The following is a 23,676-nucleotide window of genomic DNA, read 5'->3' as shown; positions in this document are numbered from 1 at the left end:
TTCACTTTCGGGAAAAGTAAAAAAAATGCGTTTGAATATAGTCCCCCCCTTTAATTTTGCCACAGGCATTTTTGGAAAAAAAGGGGGGACTATATTCAGACAAATACGGTATATCCTCCTCAAGCCAGCTCTCTTTTCCTATGATCACATCTGCCAATTGAAATACCTACATGCTTGATTTGTGTGTGCTTGTTTTTTACCCTACAGCAAGTAGCTACAGAGTTAATATCATATTCCATAGCTTGAGAGTCAGTTGGATCTTTTCTAAGCGTATGTGTATCAGGTCAGTGATTTTCACTGGAAGTGCCAATTACATGTAACTTCTTTCTCTGGAACACAAGTTTTGAAAATATTGTCCCAGTTTTCTGACATAACTGCTCCTATGTTTACTTCAAAATGAAAATTTTCTCAATACTGATTTCCTAGGAGGTTACACTTGGTAACAATTCCACCAGATGACCCTCTCCTATATTCTAAAATACATTTAGATTTTCCTAGAACGCCAAATTTTATTGCACAAAAAAAAGTAAAAAAAAAATGAAGTCCTTTCAATGCCAATACATAAAATAAATGTTAATAAGCACATGCAATAAGAAACATGCATGGTTAAAAAATATTTTGCACAGAATGTGTTGAATTTGGGGTCCACCTAGACCCTGCAATGTTAGGGAAGGGCTAATGAACTGGTACTTCACATCCTATTTCTTCATTTCTTAGTTCTTTTAGAACCTAGTCAGTATAGGAAAAATCTTGACTAAAACTATAACATTGGGATAAAAACCTGATGAAATTTGGCATGCCATTAGGATCATGGCATAAATAAAACTGTGTACACATGGAAAGGAGTGATTATGCTATTACACTAGTGATAATAAAAATTGCCATCCAGTAGCAAGTGAACCTCAACTCCCAATTAACACCACGGAATTTAAGATTTGTAATTATAAAGCTCAAGCAATCATCTAAATGCATGACATACCTTGAATAAGTTGATGATATCCAGCAATGTTCCATGCTCCATGTAATCAGAAATCAAAACACTCCCATCATTAAATATACATGCTTCCTTAACATTCATAAAGGAATTTTTCTGAAAGAAAAAGGATGTGATAAGATACATGACATTCTTGGAATAAATAAAATTGCCTCTAAGCATGAGTAAAAACTTCTATTATCATTCTAGGTTTTGTTAGATTGAGCATTAAAATAATACATGACACTAACCATTAGGTGATCTGTCACTCGACTGTTTATTTCATTACTTATGTAAAATTCCCATGGACAAGCTGGCTTTTGAACCTTGAGAGCAACCATTTTTTTCCACTTGGTACTATATCCTTTGTATATCTTAGCGTAAGATCCCTGACCTATGACTTTCAGGGTGTTCAATAAATGTCCTCCATCTCGTGCTTCCTTTCTTAGGTGAAAATCGGAGTTTGTCTTAATTATGGGAAACTTTTGCTGAACACAATAATAGCCAATTCTGCTTGACACAGGAACAGGTAATTCATCAAGGAAATGCTGAATTTGGTTCGGCTCGAAGGGATCAAGGGCGATATTCATTCCTTTCATTTTCCTACAAATGTCAGCCATGGCCTGAGAACTTAAGTCAGTTCGGTAAGTTTCATTCTGAGTGGTGCCATTGACAACTGCACTTGTATCGTCAAGAGATGGATCACAACCATTCCTCGATTTGGTCCGGTGATTAACAAAACAAGGAATACGTGACACCTGAGGCCTTGAAGTTTCAGCCATCACCCCCCCTGCACCAGCTATTGTTCGAGAGGAGTAGCCACCAGGATTTTGCAAATCACTTGCTAGGGACGGTAAGGTTGCAGCACTGTTTGCACCACTACTAGCAGAGGCACTCTCTTGAGAATTTTCTTCAATGGCAGTTAGTTCAACCACTGGCTTCACCACAGACTGAAGTCCTTCACCTATGCATTTATTAAGAGCCTTAGCACCATTCACCTCACTGAAAGTAAATACATAAGTATTAGGATTCACATTCATGAGATGTACTTTCATTAGACCAATGAATAAAAATATGTCACGAGATCAGTCAATTTACCTTACCTTACCAAGACCATGAGGCATGAGTGCATTATTGAGTGTTAAGTATTAAGGCCGTTTTACCGGCGCACGGAATTGTGCAGGGTAGAACTGCAATAATTTCTAAAATAGCGTGGAATTGCGCAAATACATGAACGAAATTAGAACAGGGGCTATTTTGCCATCTCACGTCCACGCATTCACGCATGTGTTCTAGCAATTCACTGCTTTACACGACGCAATTTTGACTGCGCCTTCGTACACACGTCAGATTGTACAAGAACGTGCCCTGTGTAAAACGGCCTTTATTTATTGCTGCTACATATCACTTAAAAGCTAAGTAAAAATGCATGCATGTATTTCCTCAAAAATAAAACAGTGAAATATTTTACATATGATCTACAATAATGGGATGATAATTAAAACCAGCAAACATGGGTGTTTGGACCTTAGGGTTGGGGTGAGTGGAGATCGCGATGATGGATGTATGAGTGGAGGCCTGGGGTGGGGGCCTTCGGTGGGGCCTTGGGGGAGGCCCTGGGGTGACTTGACATGGTGCAAGGGTCGCATGCTCAGAGACAGAGACAAGGGGCAGTGCTCGGCGTGGCATCAGCCGAGGAGCATCTATTCTGTAATGTGAACCATTTCTATTTCTTCACCTTTTCCCAACTGAAGACGTAAATATACGTGTGGATGTTTCTTGACCCGGGAGACGAAAGCCGTATATATCCGTCTGAGATTTTCCAGACCAAGAGAACGAAAGCCATATATATACGTTTTCTAGCTCTCCCCCTTTTACGACGGTTGCGGATGTACAACGTCTTTATTTCGGGACCCAACACTGCGGCATTTAGGCTTTACCCTCGGAATCCGGGAGCAGGTACGCTGACCCCTTCTCTTTTATTACCACTCTTAGCAGTAAGGGTAAAGGTAAGGCCATGCAATTGTTTATCCAGTCAGTTTTCGAAATAAATATTTGTTCTTTTCTCAAGAAATATAAACTAAGAATTGAATTCTTTGCCTTTTGAGCTGTGTTTACAATTTTTAAACGAAATTCTATGATAAATGTTAACTTATAACTCGAGTTCTGTATAAAAATCAACGTGGAAATTGTTGCTGCATTAAATGCGCTAATATTGACCTTAGAACTTCATTTAAAATTTGACAATGCTCAGAAAAAAATGAGGAATTCAATTCAAAGTCTACAATTTACCTGCAAGCAACAATGGGGAACTTGCATGAATTTTTTTTATTTGACAGGTGTACGTGATGAATATAAGAATGGTAGTGACTTCTAGTTCTTAACCCCTTAACTGGGGAGCGCGACTATAGTCGCACGTGATGTCGCGTCGCAATGTTATGCGGAGAAGGCGTGAATATTCATTCTTTATGCATCATTGCATGTTTTTTGCTTTGTCAGAGGTTCTATACCAATATATTTTAGGTATATTGCCATTTTTGTACAATAGCTTTACTATAAAATTTTTTTCGAAAACGGCATCTCCGAAAATCGGTGGATTTGCTCCCCACCAGGTGAAAAATAAGGAAATTTCTGCCCCCAACCAAGGGGTTATTAATTGTATCTGCCTATTTCACACTATGTTTTTATGGTATATGCTAGTATATTTTTATGGTATATGCTAGTATATTGTTTATGGATTTACCTATACTATTGAAATACAGTGCAACCTCGATATAGCGACACCCCACGGTGCACTAATAAACCCTCGCTATAGCGAATTGTCGCTTTACCGGAGGTGGAAAAAATAATAGTCGATATACCTGTTGCGAACAGATATACAGGAACAGGAGTGGTGCGGCGACAGATAAACATCTATCCGGCAAACGTAAGCATAAATCCAGACGAAAGGCGATGTTTTTTTTGCATCTCTAAATTTCCTTACTCAAACAACGACTAACTATTCAAACAATTTATAAGCGCCGCACTGAATAAAAATCATGGAAAGCATTGTTTCGTTAATCATTATGCCAATGCACAACCGACGAAGCCATTTTTCTATGCACTTAATTAGTTCATTTACGTGATCATTCTATTATTTTGATATATTCCACTGAAAATTCAAAAATTAACTGATAAAACAGTATCGCGGTTATTTAATGCCTCAAAGGTCTCCTTCCATTGGTGTATGTTTATTGTTTCTGTACGTTAAGCGGCAGTGAAGTGAAATAACGCATTACATTTGTTTCTACAGGCGAAAACGGTGGAAGGTTGTATAACGTTCCCGCCTTGGAAGACTTTTTCTATCAGATAATGTAATATCTTCATCATCTACGGTAAAAAGTTTGCTAAGCTTGAAAAATGACGTGATTAAAATTGCCGTTGTTGAAAAAAAGTTTCTTTTTGAGTGTTACGCACGCGACGTATTTGAAATGATACACCGAGTTTACCACGGCACTGCAAACGAGAGTTAGTTGTTCTGTGAGTTCTTCCAGCGGCCACCAGGGGATTCTCGGCTACCCACGTGACAAAAGAGAGCGCCAGTATGACTCCGACCAGTGACGCGAATAGTTCACCCTTGTAAATCCGCAACGGAGAATAAATACGTCCATCCGGACAATTCACGATGAGTATCATTGCTTCGTACATCCTACATCATCACTAAGGCGCACTACCTACCTTTAGAGGCATCATTGCAAGAAATACCTCATACTGCAAGGGTTTTGTCGGGGAGTTGTATGTAAAAAAAAGTTCCGTTTCGTCTATGTTATATGACTCGGGGAATACTTCTAAAGATACTTATGATCGGAGTCCTTTCTTCCACGACTTCAGGTTTACACCGCAGGCATCACCAGCAATTGTGAGGGGAGGTAACGCTTTGGTGCTTCGCATTAGTATAATCAACCTTCCGCACTCTTAAAATTCTCGATTCGCAATCTATCCCTAAAATACTCCGTTTCAGGCTTGGGCGTAGCCCCTTTCTCGGAAGTTCCCGCAGATTTGAATGGGCAAAACCACCCGAATAAAGCTCCTTATAACTCTTCATCGTCTGCATTCCTTGGGCGCTTTTGTTTTTTTTTATCGTGAAGAGCGAATAGGAAGATAAATTAATTTCGACACTCTCATATTACTCCTTTATTTTTATTTTCTCGCTTAGACGTGTTTGGTGTTTTTTGGCCATGGTGACTGCCATCAAATGCTTTCTATTCACGCAACTCACGGACGTGCGGGTATGCTGCCGACTGCTTTCTGCCACCCAAGGAACAAAAGAAGATTAAGCATTCGCGAATGCTAATGCCACAATATTTTCACCAAAATTAACTACTTATTTATCGAACGACAGTTTACCAAATAAATTTGAGACTGAGCACTCCATTAACTTCATTTCTAACAGATCGCTAGCATTTACAGAGGTTAAGGAGTCTTGATGAAAGTCTTCCGGCGGTGAAACCCTCGCTATGACGAGAGCCAAAACGCAAAGGGTCTCGTAAAAACGAATTTTTTAACACGCTTATTATAGGGTCAATTGACGGTGTATCGGCTATCTCTCGTTATAGCGGGAGTGTCGCTATAGCCCGTACTCGCTTTAACGAGGTTCCACTGTAGGTTGTAGCTTGTGTATGTGTGTTGGCAGCAGAACCAATTCGCGATATCACATGTGGATTGTGTGCAGACTGTTTTGCTGTGAATTCGTACCGCAGGATGGATAGGACTACCTTCTCCGTTAATACTGCGTTACCAAATTTAACTGCACAGCTCGTAAGCTTACGATCGTTATCCTCCAGTATTACAACTTTCTTTTACATCTCAATTTGCCGCCGACGTATAGCAATGATTGTCATAACAAATTCCACGAGGGTCATGACATCAATTTTTGGTGTCCTAAAAAAAGGCTGGTGTCCTAACACCTTTCACACACCTTTCAGGCTGCTTACGGGGTATTATGTAGATGTAGATGAATTTCAGGTGTACTATTCAAACGAGCAGCAACGTTATCATCCATTTTTCTGGTAACTAAAACATACGAAGTGAAAAGTTTGTGCTTCATCATCCCGATGTTGCATTATTAATATCCCAAGTAATAATCGTGGCACAATAGCAATAGGAAAACTTGCCCAAGAATAACAGAACAAATTAAAGTGACGATGAGCGGCTAAATACTCCCTCAAAACTAATTTTACCGCATGCGCTCAACGTATTTCACAAGTCCCTACGGTTGTTTAGGCACCTATGACATCACGCCTGGCCTCGGCGACACTCAGGTGTTTTTGCGCAGTGATTGGCTCAGAGAAATTTTGCTTGATTTTCAAAGTAAATTTTTTTTTCTTTTGATGATGAATGGAGAAACTTAAGGTATTTTTGCGAGTTCATGTATCCATTTTACTTATTCAAAATAGTTTTTACAGCAATCGATGACCCATTCAAGTTCCCCATTATCCATGAGCTAAATACATATAAGCAATAAATAAGGTGACCGCGAACCTATGCCGCAGGTATGGTCGTAAACCCGGAAAGGAGGGAGCACAACTACTCTCAGAGTCCAAGATAATGCGGAGTCCCAGCGGGGAGGGGTCGAAAAAAGTTCCGCGAGACCCTTCTTAACGAATGTCCTCCAAAAATGCTCCGTACCACGAGAAAGAAGAGTCTCTTGGGGCTCAGTACAGCAGTAATGCTAAGACGAAAACTCCGCTGTCTCAAAAGGGTTAATACAGTCCATTAACACAATCAATGCTGAGAAAATTTATCACAACACACCGCCACGCGGAAAAAATATTTTGCAATAATATCAGATATTATGTCTTACTTAATCCAATACAATCATACATAGTTCAAAATTATTAAAATTTGCACTATTAATAAAGAAAATATTAAATATTATAATAAAAGTATAATAAATATATTATAATAAAAAGGCAAAAAATCTGCTGCAAGCAAACGACTTGTATCCAGTCACAGGAGAAGACACACTGAGACGCTGGGCACAATTGCAGGGTCTAGTAGAAGATGCGGAGGCAGATGGCGGGCCGAGAAACCTAACGAGACCGATGCCTTGTATTCAAGGCATCCGCGTCCTAGGCTAGCGCGGGATGCCTTGAATTCAAGGCATCTGCATTGAGTGTGTTAAGTATCTTTACGCAATTTTCATTTCATTGAAGTCACCACCCTTGGACAAGTTGGTTTGAAGACGCGTATTTAGTATCAAACAGTGGGCGTACCCGGCAAGGGGCAGCTGCTCCCCCCTAGAAGCAAACATCGCAAATATCTTTAAGGAAAATAATATTTTTTCAAGCAAATAATTTTAAAAACTAAAAAAGAGCTGTTACAGTTTACCTAAAATGTTGATATCAATCACCTTTTCCATGCTTAAATCTTACCCACAAATTGAACAACCATGGCTTGCCCCCCCCCTTTTCATCCTGGGTACACCCTTGCCAGCAAACACCAAAAATTTCTTGAGATGGCATCACTTCAGATTCTGAGTACACCCATGTCTCGTATAGCGCAATTTCGATATAGTGCAAATTCGTTCCTCGGGGAAACATTGCAACGCAATGTAGCCTAATCAAAAATCTTAAACGCTCTCGTGATAAAACGTGAACTTGCGCTAAGTACACACGAAATTTCTATCATTTTACGCATATTAATATTATTGCTTGCCTCAAATCTTCTTTTTTGTTTATATATTAATCGAAATCCATTGCTGTGCAATGGCCAAAAGTATTACTCGTCATTGGGTCCAGATAGCCGGCCTACCGATGTAATTTATCTCGTCTCCTTAACAGAATGAGTTAATTTAGATCATTAATTAAGCGTGGGGCTAGTGGAAATGAGTTTTTTTTAAGCAATACTGGTTGAGACGTAATTTTTGCCGTCATAGGTTATCGGGCCATTGACTTCCAGGTAGAGGGTCTACGCTAAAGCCTTCAAGGTCATCGGTATTCACGGGGGAGAAATGGAGCGGTGGCCGAGTTGCGCATGAATAGCATTAACATATAAGAGGGTCCGCTATGGAGTCTCAAACACAATAGCTTCGTTCCCTCCCCGCAGTCGTAGGCCCTCTGCGTCTCAAGAATACAGTTCAGCAGTAGAAGGTGATTTCGATAGAGCCATGCAGAGTAAGAACCAAAGAAAATGGCAAAAAATAGGAATGCGGGTAGAAAAATCGAGAATTTATCAAGAAAAACCATAAACCTAGAAGAGAAATTGATATAGGTCAATTGCTTTGAAAATGGAGAATGTCAAAGCGATATTGCGCAGAAGTTTAAAGGCACGATGCCTTATTCTGAATAAAGACGAAGTTAAAACATCAGTAACCTCAGCCGCACCAACTTCAACCAAGCGGTCTACACATACGGAAAGTTCATAGTGAATCAGAACAAAAAGACAAGAGTGGTGATCGCTCCGAGACATTTAGTGAAAGCTCCGGTTGGTTCCAGAATTTAAACGGCAAGCAGGTATTTTCAGTGCGGCGATATCAGGTGAATCTGCAAGTGTTGATAGCGCAGTCACCACAACATTTTCTGATGAACTCAAAGCTGTGATTGCAAGTGGCTCCTTTCCCCCTCAAATAGTTTTTAGTGCTGACGAGACGATATTCTTTTGAAAAAGAATGCATTCTTTTCAGGGAAGGAAAACCTGGGTCAGGTTTCAAGGCATTTAAAGACTGTTTCACGTAGCTGCTAATGACTCGGACTTCAAATTAAAATGATTTATCATTCATAAACCCCGCTAGCTATGAAATGGCATTCAAAGTAGCATTTGCCTGTCATTTCGATGAGCGAAAAAAAGGCCTGGGTGACACAATAGTTGTTTATAGACTGGTTTGAAAAATCGTCAACTGCCGGCAATGCATTACGAACCCCTGAGATAGCAGATGTTAGCCCACCCGCACGACAGGAGGGAATTTCAAAAGCACGTAAGAATTTTTTTTAACGTGAATAAAAGTCTTCAAATGCGTGCATACTATCATTAAAGATGTTTTAAACTATAAACATTCATATAAATACAGTGGAACTTGGTTAGTACGTTCCTCCTTAGTACGTTTTCCTCTTTAGTACGGCGATTTCCCTCGGTCCCGGTACCATCCGAACAAAATACAGGTAAAAGAATTTTGTTAGTACGTTTGAAAAAATTGCGCTTTCCTGGTTAGTGCGCTCAATTGCTTGCCGTGACGCAACCCGCAATTCGTTCTCTAGTGTCTTCTTAAGGGTCGCAAGCGTCTGAATTCATGATTTAATTTATTATTATTAGCCATTAACATTCTTCCATTCATTCCACATCTCTTTCTTCTACCGTAATTTATCCAAATGCATTTCTGAATTCTTGTGACGTGCTGAATAATAAAATGCGGCCATTTTTCGGGAATGTCTGACTATGAAAAACTACAGCCAATAAGAAGCCCCAATTTTCCCCACCCCGAGCTCCTCACCTTCTGTTGCCTTTGGAGCGCTTGGGAGTGCCCGCTGCTGCGCACCAAGTTCGTGAGTGGGCAATTGTTGCTATTGCACGAGTTATCATGATGATGAAATGAGTCTTAACGGTATTAGACAATTCCCACATTATCTAAAGCAGTGCTGCTCCATAAACTCGGCATCGTGCGTATTTACTTGACTACTGTTGCGGGAGCAGACGATCCTCTGGATCTCCACGCGAAGCTTAGCTTAAAAATACTTGATCTCGGAACGAAAGCAGACGACATTAGACAAATTTTGAAAGTAAATTTCAACTGTTTAATATATAATTTTCTTGTAATTACGTCGTAATCTAATAATCTTGCGTGTCATCAGTCGATATATCGATCGATTTTACAATCGAAATGGTATAATTCCAGAAGCGAATGTCTACGGCTGTTGCTGTAATTTGAAAGTCAATATAATTTTGCCCAATTTTTATGATGTTTAAAAAACCAGTTGACTTACTCCGGGTTGTTGTTATATTCTCCGAGTACGCTGTGAGAAAGAAAAATGACTTGTCTTCGCTTGTCTGAGCTTCACTCGTCCTCGTTCTGTAAATATATATAGGATAAATCACGGGAGATAGACGCCGTAATCATGGAATCTCCGGGATGTCCATGAAAAATTGCGATTTTTATTCACAAGGTATTGTTTTTCATGGTAGCGCTCATTTTCTTGATTTTAAATGTGAAAAGAGTTCAAGAAGGCGATCCTATGAGAACTACCGATAGTAATTGTAATTATGACGACTTTTTCACTGATTGCTATAACCCCGACTGCTATTATTTACTTTCCTCGTTAGTACGTTTTCCTGGTTAGTACGTTCATTTTTCGTGGTCCCTTCAGAAACGTACTAACCAAGTTCCACTGTAATGTTTTCTAAGGCTATTTATGGGAATATATATGTTTTAGAGGAAATTCAATACCCAAGACCTATGCTACCAGGAACGCATGCCTATCTTCCCAATGTTAAAACGCTCTCGTATAACGCAAATTCGTATAGCGCAAAGACCCCAAGGAACGCATGCCTTGCGCTATACGAGACATGGGTGTATTGGAAAGTGTACTCCAGTTTAATTTCATGTTGATTCTAAATTATTACTTTGCCCAGTGACTCATACATGCTTCTCCAAGTAGTGACACTGATAATTATTATTTAGAGTATTTATGTATTTATCATGCAGTAAATATTTTCTTCCAATGCTCGCACTTGTCAACTCCATGCTAGATGAAATCTAGACATTGGAATATTTGCAAGAGTCAGCATTATGTAATAAGTAATTTATCAGCATACATTTATATCTCCAGGCAGTCAAATCAAGAGTAAAACTTTATTTTCCTGCAGATCACCATGGCATAGTAGTTAACAGGCTCAACTGCCAACCCTAAGATCAAGGGATCAAATCCTGGAGCCTTCAGAAAGTTACTTTTTAACTTTATGCTTTAAAAAATTCAAGAAAACATTTTCTGAAATTATGTGAGCTGCCCCTATGTACTCGACTCCACTGGTGAGTGACAATAGTTTCACTTGTAGAATGAATTAATGACGAAGATCCAGAGTTTTACTCTGATATCAAAGCTTCAGGCAAGAGTCAAGTTATAAAAGTAAATATGTAGTGCCCCAATTGTATATCAAGGTCAGGCTACTGCTTATGATCAATCATACACCAGTCAAAGGAGTCAGATGTAGGTTTGGGATATGATCATTAGATCATTAGGGGTGTGTGGGTAATTGGAGAACTTGAAGGCGGACATGAACAGGCAGAATAATAGAACAAATAAAAGTCACAAAAGCAGAAGCCCTCAGCCAGCCCACAGATTAGTAGCTGTTACTTGATTCAGGCATTATGACAATTTTCTTGAAACAATTGACAAGATTCCCTAACTTGACCTGATTTCCCAGACCTTTCACATCCCGGAAATAAGTTATAATAATAATATGAAGTTACTTTCATACCTTCCCAGACCCTTGACACTTCTTGACTTTGCTCCTCCAAATCCTGGGGTAGAAATTGCTGCAGGCATGCTGAATGCTTTCGTATAGCTGGTGACATCTAATTCTACATTAGACCATGGCTTAGTGAAAACATCATCCTCCAAATGGGTATCGTTAATACTGCAGTTGTCCTCTTTAACTGAAGTTCTAGAATCCTGAAAATGATAGGGTTTCACTATTTATAATCAATCTTCCAATGTTTCATTTCATGCACCACTTGAAAAACTCAAAATAACTCTTGAACGACACTCAAATTAAATATTTATGAGGCCCACTACAAAAATAATCTATGTTATTTTACCAAATGGCTGTAATTGTTTGACACACTTTAGGTGGGTTATTGATCGTTACGATGTCTTCTATGCGCCACCCGAAAATTGTACATATCCCACGGGATTCGCAAATCTTCTTTCTTCAGAAAACAAAAGGCAAGGCTAGAAATTTTCTGACCTTTACTCCCACCCAATCATCCATTAGGATGAGAGAGGAAATATATTATACTCCGTAAAGAAATTTGTCGCTCGTTTCAGTCCATTTATGGAAAAACGCAGATACGTAATTAGTTTTTCATTGCTCACATGCCAGTAAACTAAATATGCATTAACCTTTTCCTTACTGTACACGTATATATACGTGTGGACGTTTCCTGACCCGGGAGACGAGGGGCGTATAGATACGTGTGAGATTTTCCCGGCCAGATTATCGAAAGCCGTATATATGTATACGTTTTCTAGCTCTCCCCCTTTTAGGACGGTCGTGGGTTTACGACGTCTTTGTCTCGGGTCCCAACGCTTCGGGGTTTAGGATTAACCCTCGGAATCCGGGAGAAGGTACCCGGACCCTTCATCTTTTAGACCCCCTCTCAGCGGTACGGGGCAGCGGTCATTCAATTGTTTATACAGTCGATTTTCGAAATAAAAATTTGTTCATTTCTCAAGAAATATACACTAAGAATTGAATTATTTGTCTTTTGAGTAGCGTTTACAATTTTTAAACGAAATTCTACGACAAATATTAACTTATATCTCGAGTTATGTATAAACATCGACATGGAAATTGTTGCTGCATTAAATGCGTTAATAATGGCCTTAGAACTTCGTTTAAAAGTTGACAATGCTCAGATAAAAATGAGGAATTCAATTCAAAGTCTGCAATTTACGTGCAAGCAACAATTATCCATGTGCCAAATACATATGAACAATACATAAGTTGAATGCTAACCAATGCCGCAGGTATGGTCATAAACCCGGAAAGGAGGGAGCACAACTACTCTCGGAGTCTGAGATAATGCAAAGTTCCTGCGTGGAGGGGTCGAAAAAGGTTCAGCGAGACCCTTCTTAACGAATGCCCTCCAAAAATGCTCCTTACCACGAGAAAGAAGAGTCTCTTGGGGCTCAGTACAGCAGTCATGCTAAGACAAAAACTCCGCCGTCTCGAAAGGGTTAAACAAATTGGCACACACTGATCTATGGCAAAAAATCGTAATTGTGAAATTTTTTGGTGAAAAGCTTGAGAAGTAAAACAATACTTGTAAAAAAAATTAGTTTTGTGAGGCGATAGAGTTGGCAAACACTAAAGCACACCTTCATGAGAATAAATGGCTGCAAAGTCAAAGGAAATAAATTCAACACAGTGAACCAATGGCCTCTCATCATCAGCAAAGGCTTCCGCCAATTATCCAATAGCAAATGGAAATGGGTGCAAACAAGAACTAGAACTTGAACCAAATACTTTATTTTCTCAGTCGTAATTTGAGAGGAATTGGTTCAATTTTCTTTCATTGTTGATTGCAATTGTGCTTGAAATAGGTACATATATAGATAGGCATATTTCCTATTCCTTGACCCTTACCAACTTCTCACACATCAATGGTCTCAACCCTTTTCCATGGGGTTTCGATGGCGTCACAAAATCAAGTCTTGCATTTTCCTTATTTTAAGCATAAATGAAAATAGCTTTAAGGGGAAGTTGCAATTTTTTTTAATCCCTTCAATTTCAAATTGAAGAGTTTTATTGTACTACACATTAAAAATGAATAAAAAAAGTGCACATTGCTGGAGGTTTTTCAACTTGATCATTGGAGTAACCGAGTCATAAATAAACAGCCAAAATAATTAAGAACCAGCAATTTCAAATGCTATGGATAAAATAATCTCACTTACGATTGGTAGCTCTGGGACGGTGCGGGCAGGGATACTATCATCCAAGGGTGAAATACAGTTTTTAACTTGTTGACCATTTTCCTTTTCTAACAATTTTTCCATTGGCCGTTTTTTGGTAGGAGGATGAACCTAAAATTAAATTTTCCAAATTGTAAATATCAATTTTTTATATCCAAGAATCAAATCAATAATAATATAAAAAATGTCATATCACTCACAGCAGAATTATTAGATATCCCTTGTGCTGGGATTACATCCTGCAAAACAGAGGAGATCTTGACGGGACATTTATTTGAGGAAATATCCTCATTTCCTGCAATTCCTTCCATATGAATCCTCAGGTTATTTTCCTCATTCAATAACACATTACTAATATCTTTTGGACCGTCTCGTCGATCCATTTTTCCTTCATTTTGAGGGTCAGTGATTTTCTGAATTGACAGGCTCTCATATATTTTGTTGCCCTTCTGAGTAGCTCCAGATCTGGAAATCTACACACACATTAACTATGATTAGCTTAGTTAATCAAGAGGAAAAAAGACATGCTATATTCATAACAGCTATGGAATGATCATTGAAATGTGTAAACTGCCCCAGGTATTGGTACTTCTCGGTCAAGTATGTACTACGAGTAAAAAAGTTTCCCAACAAATGGAACTGTGCCACATATGCATGTGAACGATTCTTGATTTCCCTCACTCCAGGGCCACAGTCATGGAGATTGAAATTTGAACATCATAATATTGTATGGCCCTGTTTAGCTGAGTTCACGGGCATTCACCACTTAATGAAAAGCGAGGAAAAATACCATTTACATAAAACATGAAAATGCTCGTTCTCAGCACCCTGTTTACTGAGGAGTGAATGACTTAACATGTTACTAGGGAACCCTGCTACTCAAACTAACATATCAAAAACACATTGTTGAATGGTCATAATCCAGCTGAAGAGAGTATTTTGGTAGAAAAAAACTGCTTCATATTATACAAGTATTGGTGAGTATATGGATTGAAGACACCAATTTACAAGTTGCGTGTCTACTGCATAACACCCATAAGCGTAACATAGCGTACCTGTTTTGAATTTAAGTAATCGTAGCAGGACCTAGGAATAATATACCACAAGAGATAAAGCTGAAATTTCAACAATAGCAACTGTGGTGTCATTCCATTTGTCCGGTGACTTTTTTGATGCATGGTACACGACCAAGGAAATGGTTCCACCCGTCAAATGTAAAAAAACATGGGCAAGGAATTCATAAGGAGCCACCACACACCTTACAGTACAAAATTCATTAAATATGCAATGCTTAGGTATCGACTTGTGCATACAAGATATTTAAAAATTCCTAAGTGCATGGGACTGCCTCATCTTGATTCAGAGAGAAGTGCTCAATTCATCTTAATATTGGATAATAACTTTTACCTATAAAATATTTTACTTTGAGATTATCAAGATTTAAAAGAGAACAAGAACTTACATCTACATGACTATGAATAGCAGCAACCATCTTCAGAACCGCATTAGCTTGCTTTTCACGATTTGGATAATTTTCTTTATCTGTGAGGGCTTCCAATATAGCTGGAACCTTCTGCCCCGCTCCCAATGATATTTCTTCTATCGCTAGCTTGCTGACTTTTGCTGTGGACAGTTTCTCACCACAAATTTCATTACCCTTCATATCCTGGGGGAGAGACAAAGCATTGTCACAAAGCAGGGACCAATAATGACTTTGACCAAAGGCAATAAGGCAGGTATTAAGGAAAAGTGCAAAGTTGCCAAATTGAAAGAATGACAGCCTGGACTGGTGAAATGAACACCCAAGTACATGGTAAATTAGGTGTGCTTTCATATCTACTTGGATTGATATGTAATTGCATATTAGCCAGCTCAAGACTAATATTAAAAAGTGTACTTAAGTTCCATATTTGAGAATTGTGTATAAAAGACCAGAAAACTAGAATAAGAATGCAAGTAAATTATGAAGTAATAAACTCCTTCCATACGGTAAGGGAGGAAAAACTTACGCCCAAGATTTTAAAGCACTGTCATTTGTGAGATTATATAATTTTCTGATTAAGAAACATATTTAATCTATCAAAAGGGCATTTGCACTTTTACACATTATGAAACTTGGCAAAACACTTTTTTGTAAACAAATATGTGGCAGGTGATTAGTGTCCATTGCTCTATACCAAACTATGAAAGAACTCAAAAAATTTTCTCATACATTATTCTCTGGCAGGATGCAAATTGTGGCAGACTTTAACGAGACAATCAACACATTTATCCATAAAATCCATTGTAATTCATGGAATATGGGCACACAGGTGCAACAATGCATGGTAACTTCTCCTCACTCATTACTAGTAAGGGTGAAATGTAATGTGAATTAAACTACCATACAAATCATCTCTTGCAAATATCCTTTCTTATTACATCCATGTATACTATGGCCTCTCATCACTTATACTATGTAAATATTATTCAATAGAAAACTATGGAAAAAGTATTAAGAAAAACACCTATGACAGGGCCACAGGGAATATCAATTAAGAAATATTCTATACATATAGTTGATGAAATGTGTCTCTAAAAATAGTATTAATTTCATTTTTTGGGAAATGAAGGTGTCAAAAACTGCAACAGGGCTAACTACAACTACAGCAGCTTACTCACATTTTCAATGGCCCTCAGGTACCGCCGAGCTCTTATTTCCTCAAGACTATATTCTTCTCCATTATCGTACACCTTCACCCCACCAAAAAATATAAAATGGTCAATGATAAATCTAATTAAAATGTATAAAAACTTAAATCATACAAATGATGGTAAATGGTATAATTTTGTGGAATCTATATAGGAATAAGCAAAGTAATTCTCCCGCAGCTGGTTTATTTTCCTGGTTGCTTCACGTGCTCACTCTCGGCCAGGCAGTAAGTGCCTAAGACCGAGAGGACGAATACAATAAAAAATTCTGCAATACTTCAGCGGCACAGATATCGCTGAAGATGTGTGGTGCCAACACCTCAAAAACACATAATACAGCAGTTGCGGGAAATACAAATTCATAAACAAATCTATTAATCATATTGAGCCAACAAGGAAAAAAAAACTTCTACAGGATGATGATAAGCTTGATGGTAGTTCTATTAAATAATCATCATCCTAAATAAATATACATATTAAATAGTAATCATCCTACAGATGCTAACAAAGTTTTTTTCTAATTGGTTCAAAATAAATCATGCACTTAAAGTCCACAAAAAATATATAATTCTAGTTACACATAAAAGTAAATACATGGGTTAGTGAACCTTGATTGAAAAATGCATTGAATAGCTGCTTGTAAACAGCATAAATTAGGATTAAGTTATGCCCAAGCCACTTAGCCCATCAGTTAGTGACTAGATCAGTCCTCCACTGCATTTACTTAGGTTGGCAGCAAGGCCGTTGCAAGGGAGGATGGTCTAGGTGTATTGACCTCCTAAAATACTTGGGAGATACAGCTGCACATAAACCCCCTCCAACTGACCCCATTTCAAATGTACTCCCTCCCCAGGTGTACCTACCAAAACATTTTCCTGGCAGCCAACAATGGGCTTGTTTCCAATAGGGTAGTTTCCTTCATCATAGAAAACGTTTACAAGGCATTGACTGTGATTCGTTACCCATCAATAGTGTACTCATAACATACAAATTATTTGATTTTAGAAATCCCAGTTTAGACGAATGTTTATGGCCAATTTTAACCTCATTTGAAAAAGGCCAGATTGGTACCCATGCGATACCACTCCACATGACATCACAGGGACCAAGATGCTATACAAGTAGTCAGGAGTTTTACACCGTCTCAGATTACCAATGCATACATGTGGCATAGAGCTCAGGGAAACATCTCTCAATAACACTTACTAAAATTGCCTATGGTCAGAAAGTTTCCTTTGCTTGATGGGATACTAATAATCCTTATTTAATCCAAGCGCTACCTGCTGGCAGGGTACTCTGCTACCTGCTAGCAGCCTGCATCGTAGTGGCGCTCATATCCTCGCACCAAGGTGGCCTTACACAGCGGAAGCCAGAACCAGAATGACATCACACGGGCTTTTCCCAGCATTCATACTTTGCTGTCGTGTTTTTGCGAGCATGAAATTTTTCACTTTTCATTTAATCGTGAAAAATAGATATTGTCATTTAAAAATCTAGAAGCGTGAAATACGTACTCCAGGAGCAATAATCTTTCGATTTAGGAAATCATAAAAAATAGGACACCACCCTATTTCATTATTACCAATTGCGGCTGAGATTAAAAATGAAGGCACCTATATTTTTCCACTTCGTAGATCAACTGCCTATTTCTCATACCTCATGCAGCATAAAGTCTACAACAGTCTTTGAAGGTAAGAGCATAGATAATACTTTTGTTAAGGAAACTTGTTAAGGAAATCATACTTCTCCGCTATTTCTGCCTTCCCGGCCGGGCCAAATACTCATGGAGAAATATAGACAGTCTTAACCCATTCGCAGATAATTTGATACCTTCATGCTCTCCTTCTGAGAAGGTCAGCCTTTCTCAGCCTCAAGTTTGCTTTTGCTAACACTTTCATTAGCACTTCATTTCTTCAAAGAACGGTACTACCTCAATGAGTAAATGAATAGGCACTCTAATGAAGTCACCAACTCATGAAAATTGGAAGGGAGGTAATGCCCAAGTTATTTCCATCAAACTCACATTGAGAATTCCTGAACAAGGAACATTCCCTGATTAATGCAATTCATCTTTCCCTTCCATCCACCAAATTATTTTAATGAACTGAACTCTTTCCACCAATCAATTACTTACATTCACTATGGAGCCAAGTGTGAAGAGTAAAATCAATACCCTGGACCTCAGCTTTGAATTCAGCAAGAACGAACATATTTTCCTTATACATACTGTTAAACCAAACTACACGTATAAAATTATACTCTTAGACTGTGGCGTAGCCACGGGGGGTGGGGTTTCTGCATTACAACCCCCCTTTGAGCTTTAAAAGAGGTGCCAAAATGAGTAAGATGGCCTCAATAAATTTTTTTAAATAAATACTCGTACAAAATTACTATTTTTAAGCCCTAAAAATAATGTTTTCAACATCAAAAATCCCAAAATTTTCCTAGGTTCCCCTTCACCCTGGGGTGTTTCCCATACACTCCGCAGCGGCCCTGAAATCTCTCGTGAAACCCCCTTCCCCCATCAAAAAATATTGGCTACGCCACTACCCTTCAGTAACCCCAATTATCATTTCTTATCCAGCTTTAACACCAACATCCCCCTGCCATCGGTATCCCTCTGCCAGATTGTTAATTCAAATGAGAGCTTAAATGCATAGTACCCCTTCAACTGAGCAATGTGCTTGCACTTGCGAATCATCATTAGCCATTGCCATCATCCACTTGGCTAGAGTCAGTGACTTGATGCACTTTTGTGTGAAAGGGGTAAAGCCGTCAATTTTTGTCACAAATAGCTCAAAAAGTAGGTGATGGATGGAAAAACAAAGAAATATACATGTCTCTTTATTTTCCAAACTCTATCACATTCGACAATAATAAAAAATGGCAAACAAGCCCATTTAAAATGATACAGCAAAGAGTCAAGAATATGAACTTTCTTAACGATATTGGTTTCCCATCATAATTCCACCATGCTTCCACGCCATCACTACAACCCTATTACCTGCTTCTCTGTGCTCATTTGGAAAGTGAAAATGCTCCTCAAGATCAGTGCAGCACCTACCCTTCCTGCCACCTCATCATATACGGTAAGTTCGAAGCCCACCACATTGGCCGTCTAACAGGGAAAAATCACCTCCTTCATCCTCTGCCACATGAATATCTACCTTGCACCAGGCACTCACCCAGAGCAATCGTTTTCCTCCCACCACCCAGCTTGTATACCACATACTTGGAAGGAATTCATTCTTAATGGGACACTTGACATAAAAAGAAGGCCTGCCAAACTCCTTCTTTAGTGGACTTCCCAGGGCTGCTTAGTGACATCTCAGGTATTCAATAGCAGGGATTTCCTGAGCAACACTATGCTTATATTGCACTGGTCTTAAAGCCTTCACTTATAGTTACAAAACACCTACACCCTCCCTGGCTTGATAAATCATCAAATTATACACTTGCAACTACGTTCGCAACCAGTATGTGGTATACAATTTGGTTTACTTTGGGCTTCTTAAGGTAACCAATCCACTAACTAATGTGAAGAGGAGAAGGTATAAATATTTATTCTTCTGGAATCAGGTAAATTTACTGAGCCATTCTCATAACTTGGAACCACAACTGGATGCACTTTCCCATTTCTGTTCCTATCAATATCCTGAAGGTCTTCTCATACCACCTTTCGGGTGGTCTCTCTAAAGCTGCTTATCGACAAGTACTATGTAAATCCACCACCTACAATTTCCTGAGAGACATCTTGATTGAAATGTACTGGTATTAAACCTGTCAATCCAATTCTATGCCATCTCTCCCTCCTGCCCCTTAACCATCACTATTTCCAATACCCCACAGCCTGTCTCCTCCAGCCCATCCATAACACTTCTCCTACATGCACTTTAAACAGGGTTCTTTGAGATTAACTTGCCTACAATGACACACACCAGATGAATAATATAGTAAATTACCATGTAGTATGTGGAAAATATCCTGTTTTGTTAGCTTATCGGTAATTTATTTCATGGAAAGCAATACTCGACAACGGCTAAAATTGATCACAAAAATAACTAAACAACCAAATTGAAAATTGCAAAATTAGAGTAAAACCTCACGTCAATAACTGTAAAAGCTCAAGATCTTGGAGTGAAAAGTGGTCCGAGTATTGGCCCAAAAAGTCAATCATCTGTGATTAGAATACCTGTGCATGTGATTTTTCTCACAGCATTTCAGTAAATCTCTTCATAAATAATGTGACAGAAATGATATTCATCGCGGTTACAGTCACCGAGTGAACTCGCAAGAATCCTAAATCTCACACATTGGTAAGACACTAAAATATGGGTGAGTTTGCAAGCCATTTTATCAGCGAGGGGAACAAATTGGGGCATTCATGCCGAAAAAGACATGTCATTTTAAACTTGCCAAACTTCTAATAGGAGTCTCTAATTTAATAAGAATGTGATTTACTGTTCTTGGACTTGTCCATTAAGAACGCAATGGAGTTATGTAATATCTACTTCGTTATATTAGCAGTAGAAAAACTTATGATTTACAGTAAATTTACAAACTAACTATTCCATTATTATTTCAAAACTATATACCTTCTTAAATTTAATATTATGGCCAACAGTACTTCCAATTTTGATTGCTTTTTCATGTGAGAGTTACCTGACTACAGCACTATTAGTTTCAAGAATATAAGGTAATATGTATACGTCAACAAAATATAGAAAAATGATACATTACCAGGCGTTTGCAGTAGGTTGGTATTTTGTTAGGATCATAGGGTTCCTCAATAAAAGGAGCAATATAAAAATCGTCATCATCATCTGACACTGTCTTCTTCCCTCCAACTGCAGCCATGGTATTCGTTGATGGGTCACCGTTACAACCTAAACAAGAAAATGAAAGCTTGATACTGAGAATGAACAATTATACCTACACCTAGAAAACATTAAAAATATCAAGCAAAATAAAAAATATATAGGGAGTCTGAGCAGGAGGTTAAAGGGACAGTAAGGGGTTAATCCCTTCGCCCGAGGAGGTAGCCCCGGCTCCTGACCGTCGTAATGAGCCATGAGGTAATAAGACACGTAGTGGCTGGTGGAAAGTGGGTTTATGAGACATTCTTTCGTTTCCATTCACAGACTACGTCTTTTGAGAAAACATGGCAACGCCCGCCCCTCTCTCTCCCTATCCTACATCTCTAGCATGGTCCCCATGATCCCTAGTGTCGCGGGTGCCACCACCTTCCTTGACGCCGCTCGAAACATCGAGAATGCAAGAACGGTCAGTAGCTAAGATATTTGAAATATTCCAATTCATCCGCCCTGGGGCTGCCTTTAGTATCGGCAAAATAATAACAACCACAAACAAAACGTCACACCGTTCTAAATTCTTGAAATCGCAGTTTGCCATCAAGCTCGACAACTAACCTTCAAATGGGGCTACAGTGATGGAGAAAACTTTTCTAAACAACAATTCATAACTTAACCAAAAACAATACCAAATAAGAACCCTTTTTAATTCGTTCATGGTCGACACTTGTTCAAATAAAAAAAGGGAGTTCATGAATTCAGAACGTAAACAAGCTTTTCAGTAATAGTCCACAAACCTGATAATGCGAGGCCCCGGGAATAATCTCCAACGAAAAATGTACATTAATCTCCTAGAGAGGAGTAAACCGTAACGACTAATTGATTTCACAACGATAAACAACCTCACACACTTTATAAACAACACCAGACGGGAACCACAGGACACCACAGCACCACAGGATACGACTGAAACATTTAATGCATTTAAATTCTAACTGAAATTACTACAACCAATGAAATGCGTCCCTGCAATCCATCGCGTTTTCGCCTGGTGGCCTAAATCTTAACTAAAAAAAAGACATCCTCGCTCCCCGCAAGCTGCTGCTCGTGCTGCTGCTATCTGCTATGTTGAGGCACGGCGGGCACGGCCAAGGCCCCTATTTATATAGGGGCCTTGGGCACGGCATCAATGACCGTATATATTTACCATATTTATGCTGTATACCTCTAAAAAGGCGCCATATGACGCAAATAAAGGTATAATACCCAACATCGACGATCACAAAATGCGAAAATTCGGCTATGATGTGAAAAAGTTTACAGATCAGCCTACGCGAATGAGACAATCGAGGAGAATGCGAAGTGAATGATTTCCGGGAAAATAAATAAGATGAAAGGTATTACGAAAAGTGTTATAGGTATTTGATGAAAAACGTGAAAAACCAAAAATGGGACAAACACAGAGAAAATAAATGGCAAAGTTTGCGTAGCGTTCACGCAGAATTGAGAAGAAATGGGTTAATTGCTGCAGTGGTACAGTTGAAATCTGTTTGGGACAGTGGCGGATACAGATGGGGGGCGCAGGCGGCCCGCGCACCCCCCCTTGCGGGTCCGCTTGTATTGCCGAACATTGCAAAACCACAATTGTAACTTTTTTATATCATAAGATGGCATTGTCTTTTACATGTTTATAATCACTTTAAATAAAATTTTTCATATACTTTGCCTGTGACTTGATCATCTTTTATTACGATAAAAGTAAAGACAACTCAAGATATGTTGCGCCCTCCCCTTGAGTTTTTTCTGTATCCGCCACTGGTTTGGGACGGAATTATCTCAAGGATCTGTTGTGGAAAATAAGAGACGCAGTATTCGAATTGACGTCGTTGCGAAATACAATCGCCTTTAAAGCAAATATGAAGTTGGCGCCCTCAAGTTGATGCAAATGAGACATTATGTAGGAAGTGACGATTGCCTTATTTCCTGATGGCATATGGACGCTGAGAATTGTAAAATGTGGAAGCTCATTAAAAGATATCCTTAAAAACGCACAAGAAGGAGGAAATGATATTAATACTGCTTGCCTCGGGTTCAGTGTGGTGATTTCGACCCCCGAAACACGACATTCTCACGGGGAAGAAGCTGCTCGACGTCCCTGGAAGATTCACGAGGTGTTTTCTACTCGGGAGCAAGGTCACTTCACTGAATGGATAGAAGAGAGTCGCACAGTGAAAACCGTGAAAACGTTTTACTCGACTGCTAATTTGGAAGTGACGCCCCGATCCCGATCTCACGTGGCCCCCTCCACCACTTCCCCCACCCCTCGTGTTTAAAGGAACCCGCTCCACGCCGTAGGCCCGTAGGTCACAGCATCCAACCCATCGCACCCTCCCCCGCCCTACGGCAGAAGAGACCATGCTCTCTCCCCCTCCTATATGGGACAGCTATGTGAGGTGAAGAATGTAATTTTCAAAGGGAGTTCTATCGTCAATAACTGCGCTTCCAATATCTATCAACAAACGCTTCAAAGGGC

The 23,676-nt window shown here is 39.1% G+C and overlaps 1 protein-coding gene across 3 annotated transcripts in view; it reads right to left on the bottom strand.

Annotated features, from left to right (window-relative positions):
• The window catches only part of LOC124162323, a 34,194-nt gene extending 10,780 nt beyond the window's left edge, over nt 1–23,414 (bottom strand). The window contains exons 1-9 of one of the 3 annotated variants that reach the window (XM_046538827.1): nt 23,228–23,414; nt 21,073–21,218; nt 16,303–16,374; nt 15,104–15,307; nt 13,842–14,114; nt 13,624–13,752; nt 11,423–11,616; nt 1,225–1,975; nt 980–1,090 (exon numbers count right to left, since the gene is read on the bottom strand). In XM_046538827.1, coding sequence (XP_046394783.1) covers nt 980–1,090; nt 1,225–1,975; nt 11,423–11,616; nt 13,624–13,752; nt 13,842–14,114; nt 15,104–15,307; nt 16,303–16,374; nt 21,073–21,189 — 1,851 coding nt within the window. In that variant the 5' untranslated portion in view covers nt 21,190–21,218; nt 23,228–23,414. Of the gene's footprint in view, nt 1–979; nt 1,091–1,224; nt 1,976–11,422; nt 11,617–13,623; nt 13,753–13,841; nt 14,115–15,103; nt 15,308–16,302; nt 16,375–21,072; nt 21,219–21,940; nt 22,116–23,227 lie in introns of those variants that run through there. The other 2 variants (XM_046538825.1, XM_046538828.1) reach the window with 2 other exon arrangements.
• Nucleotides 23,415–23,676: the final 262 nt, after the last annotated feature.

This window comes from Ischnura elegans, chromosome 7 (genome assembly GCF_921293095.1).
Source record: "Ischnura elegans chromosome 7, ioIscEleg1.1, whole genome shotgun sequence".
Lineage (NCBI taxonomy): Eukaryota > Metazoa > Arthropoda > Insecta > Odonata > Coenagrionidae > Ischnura > Ischnura elegans.
Note: the sequence above shows the minus strand (reverse complement) of the source record. Positions and strands in the feature narration are given on the sequence as shown.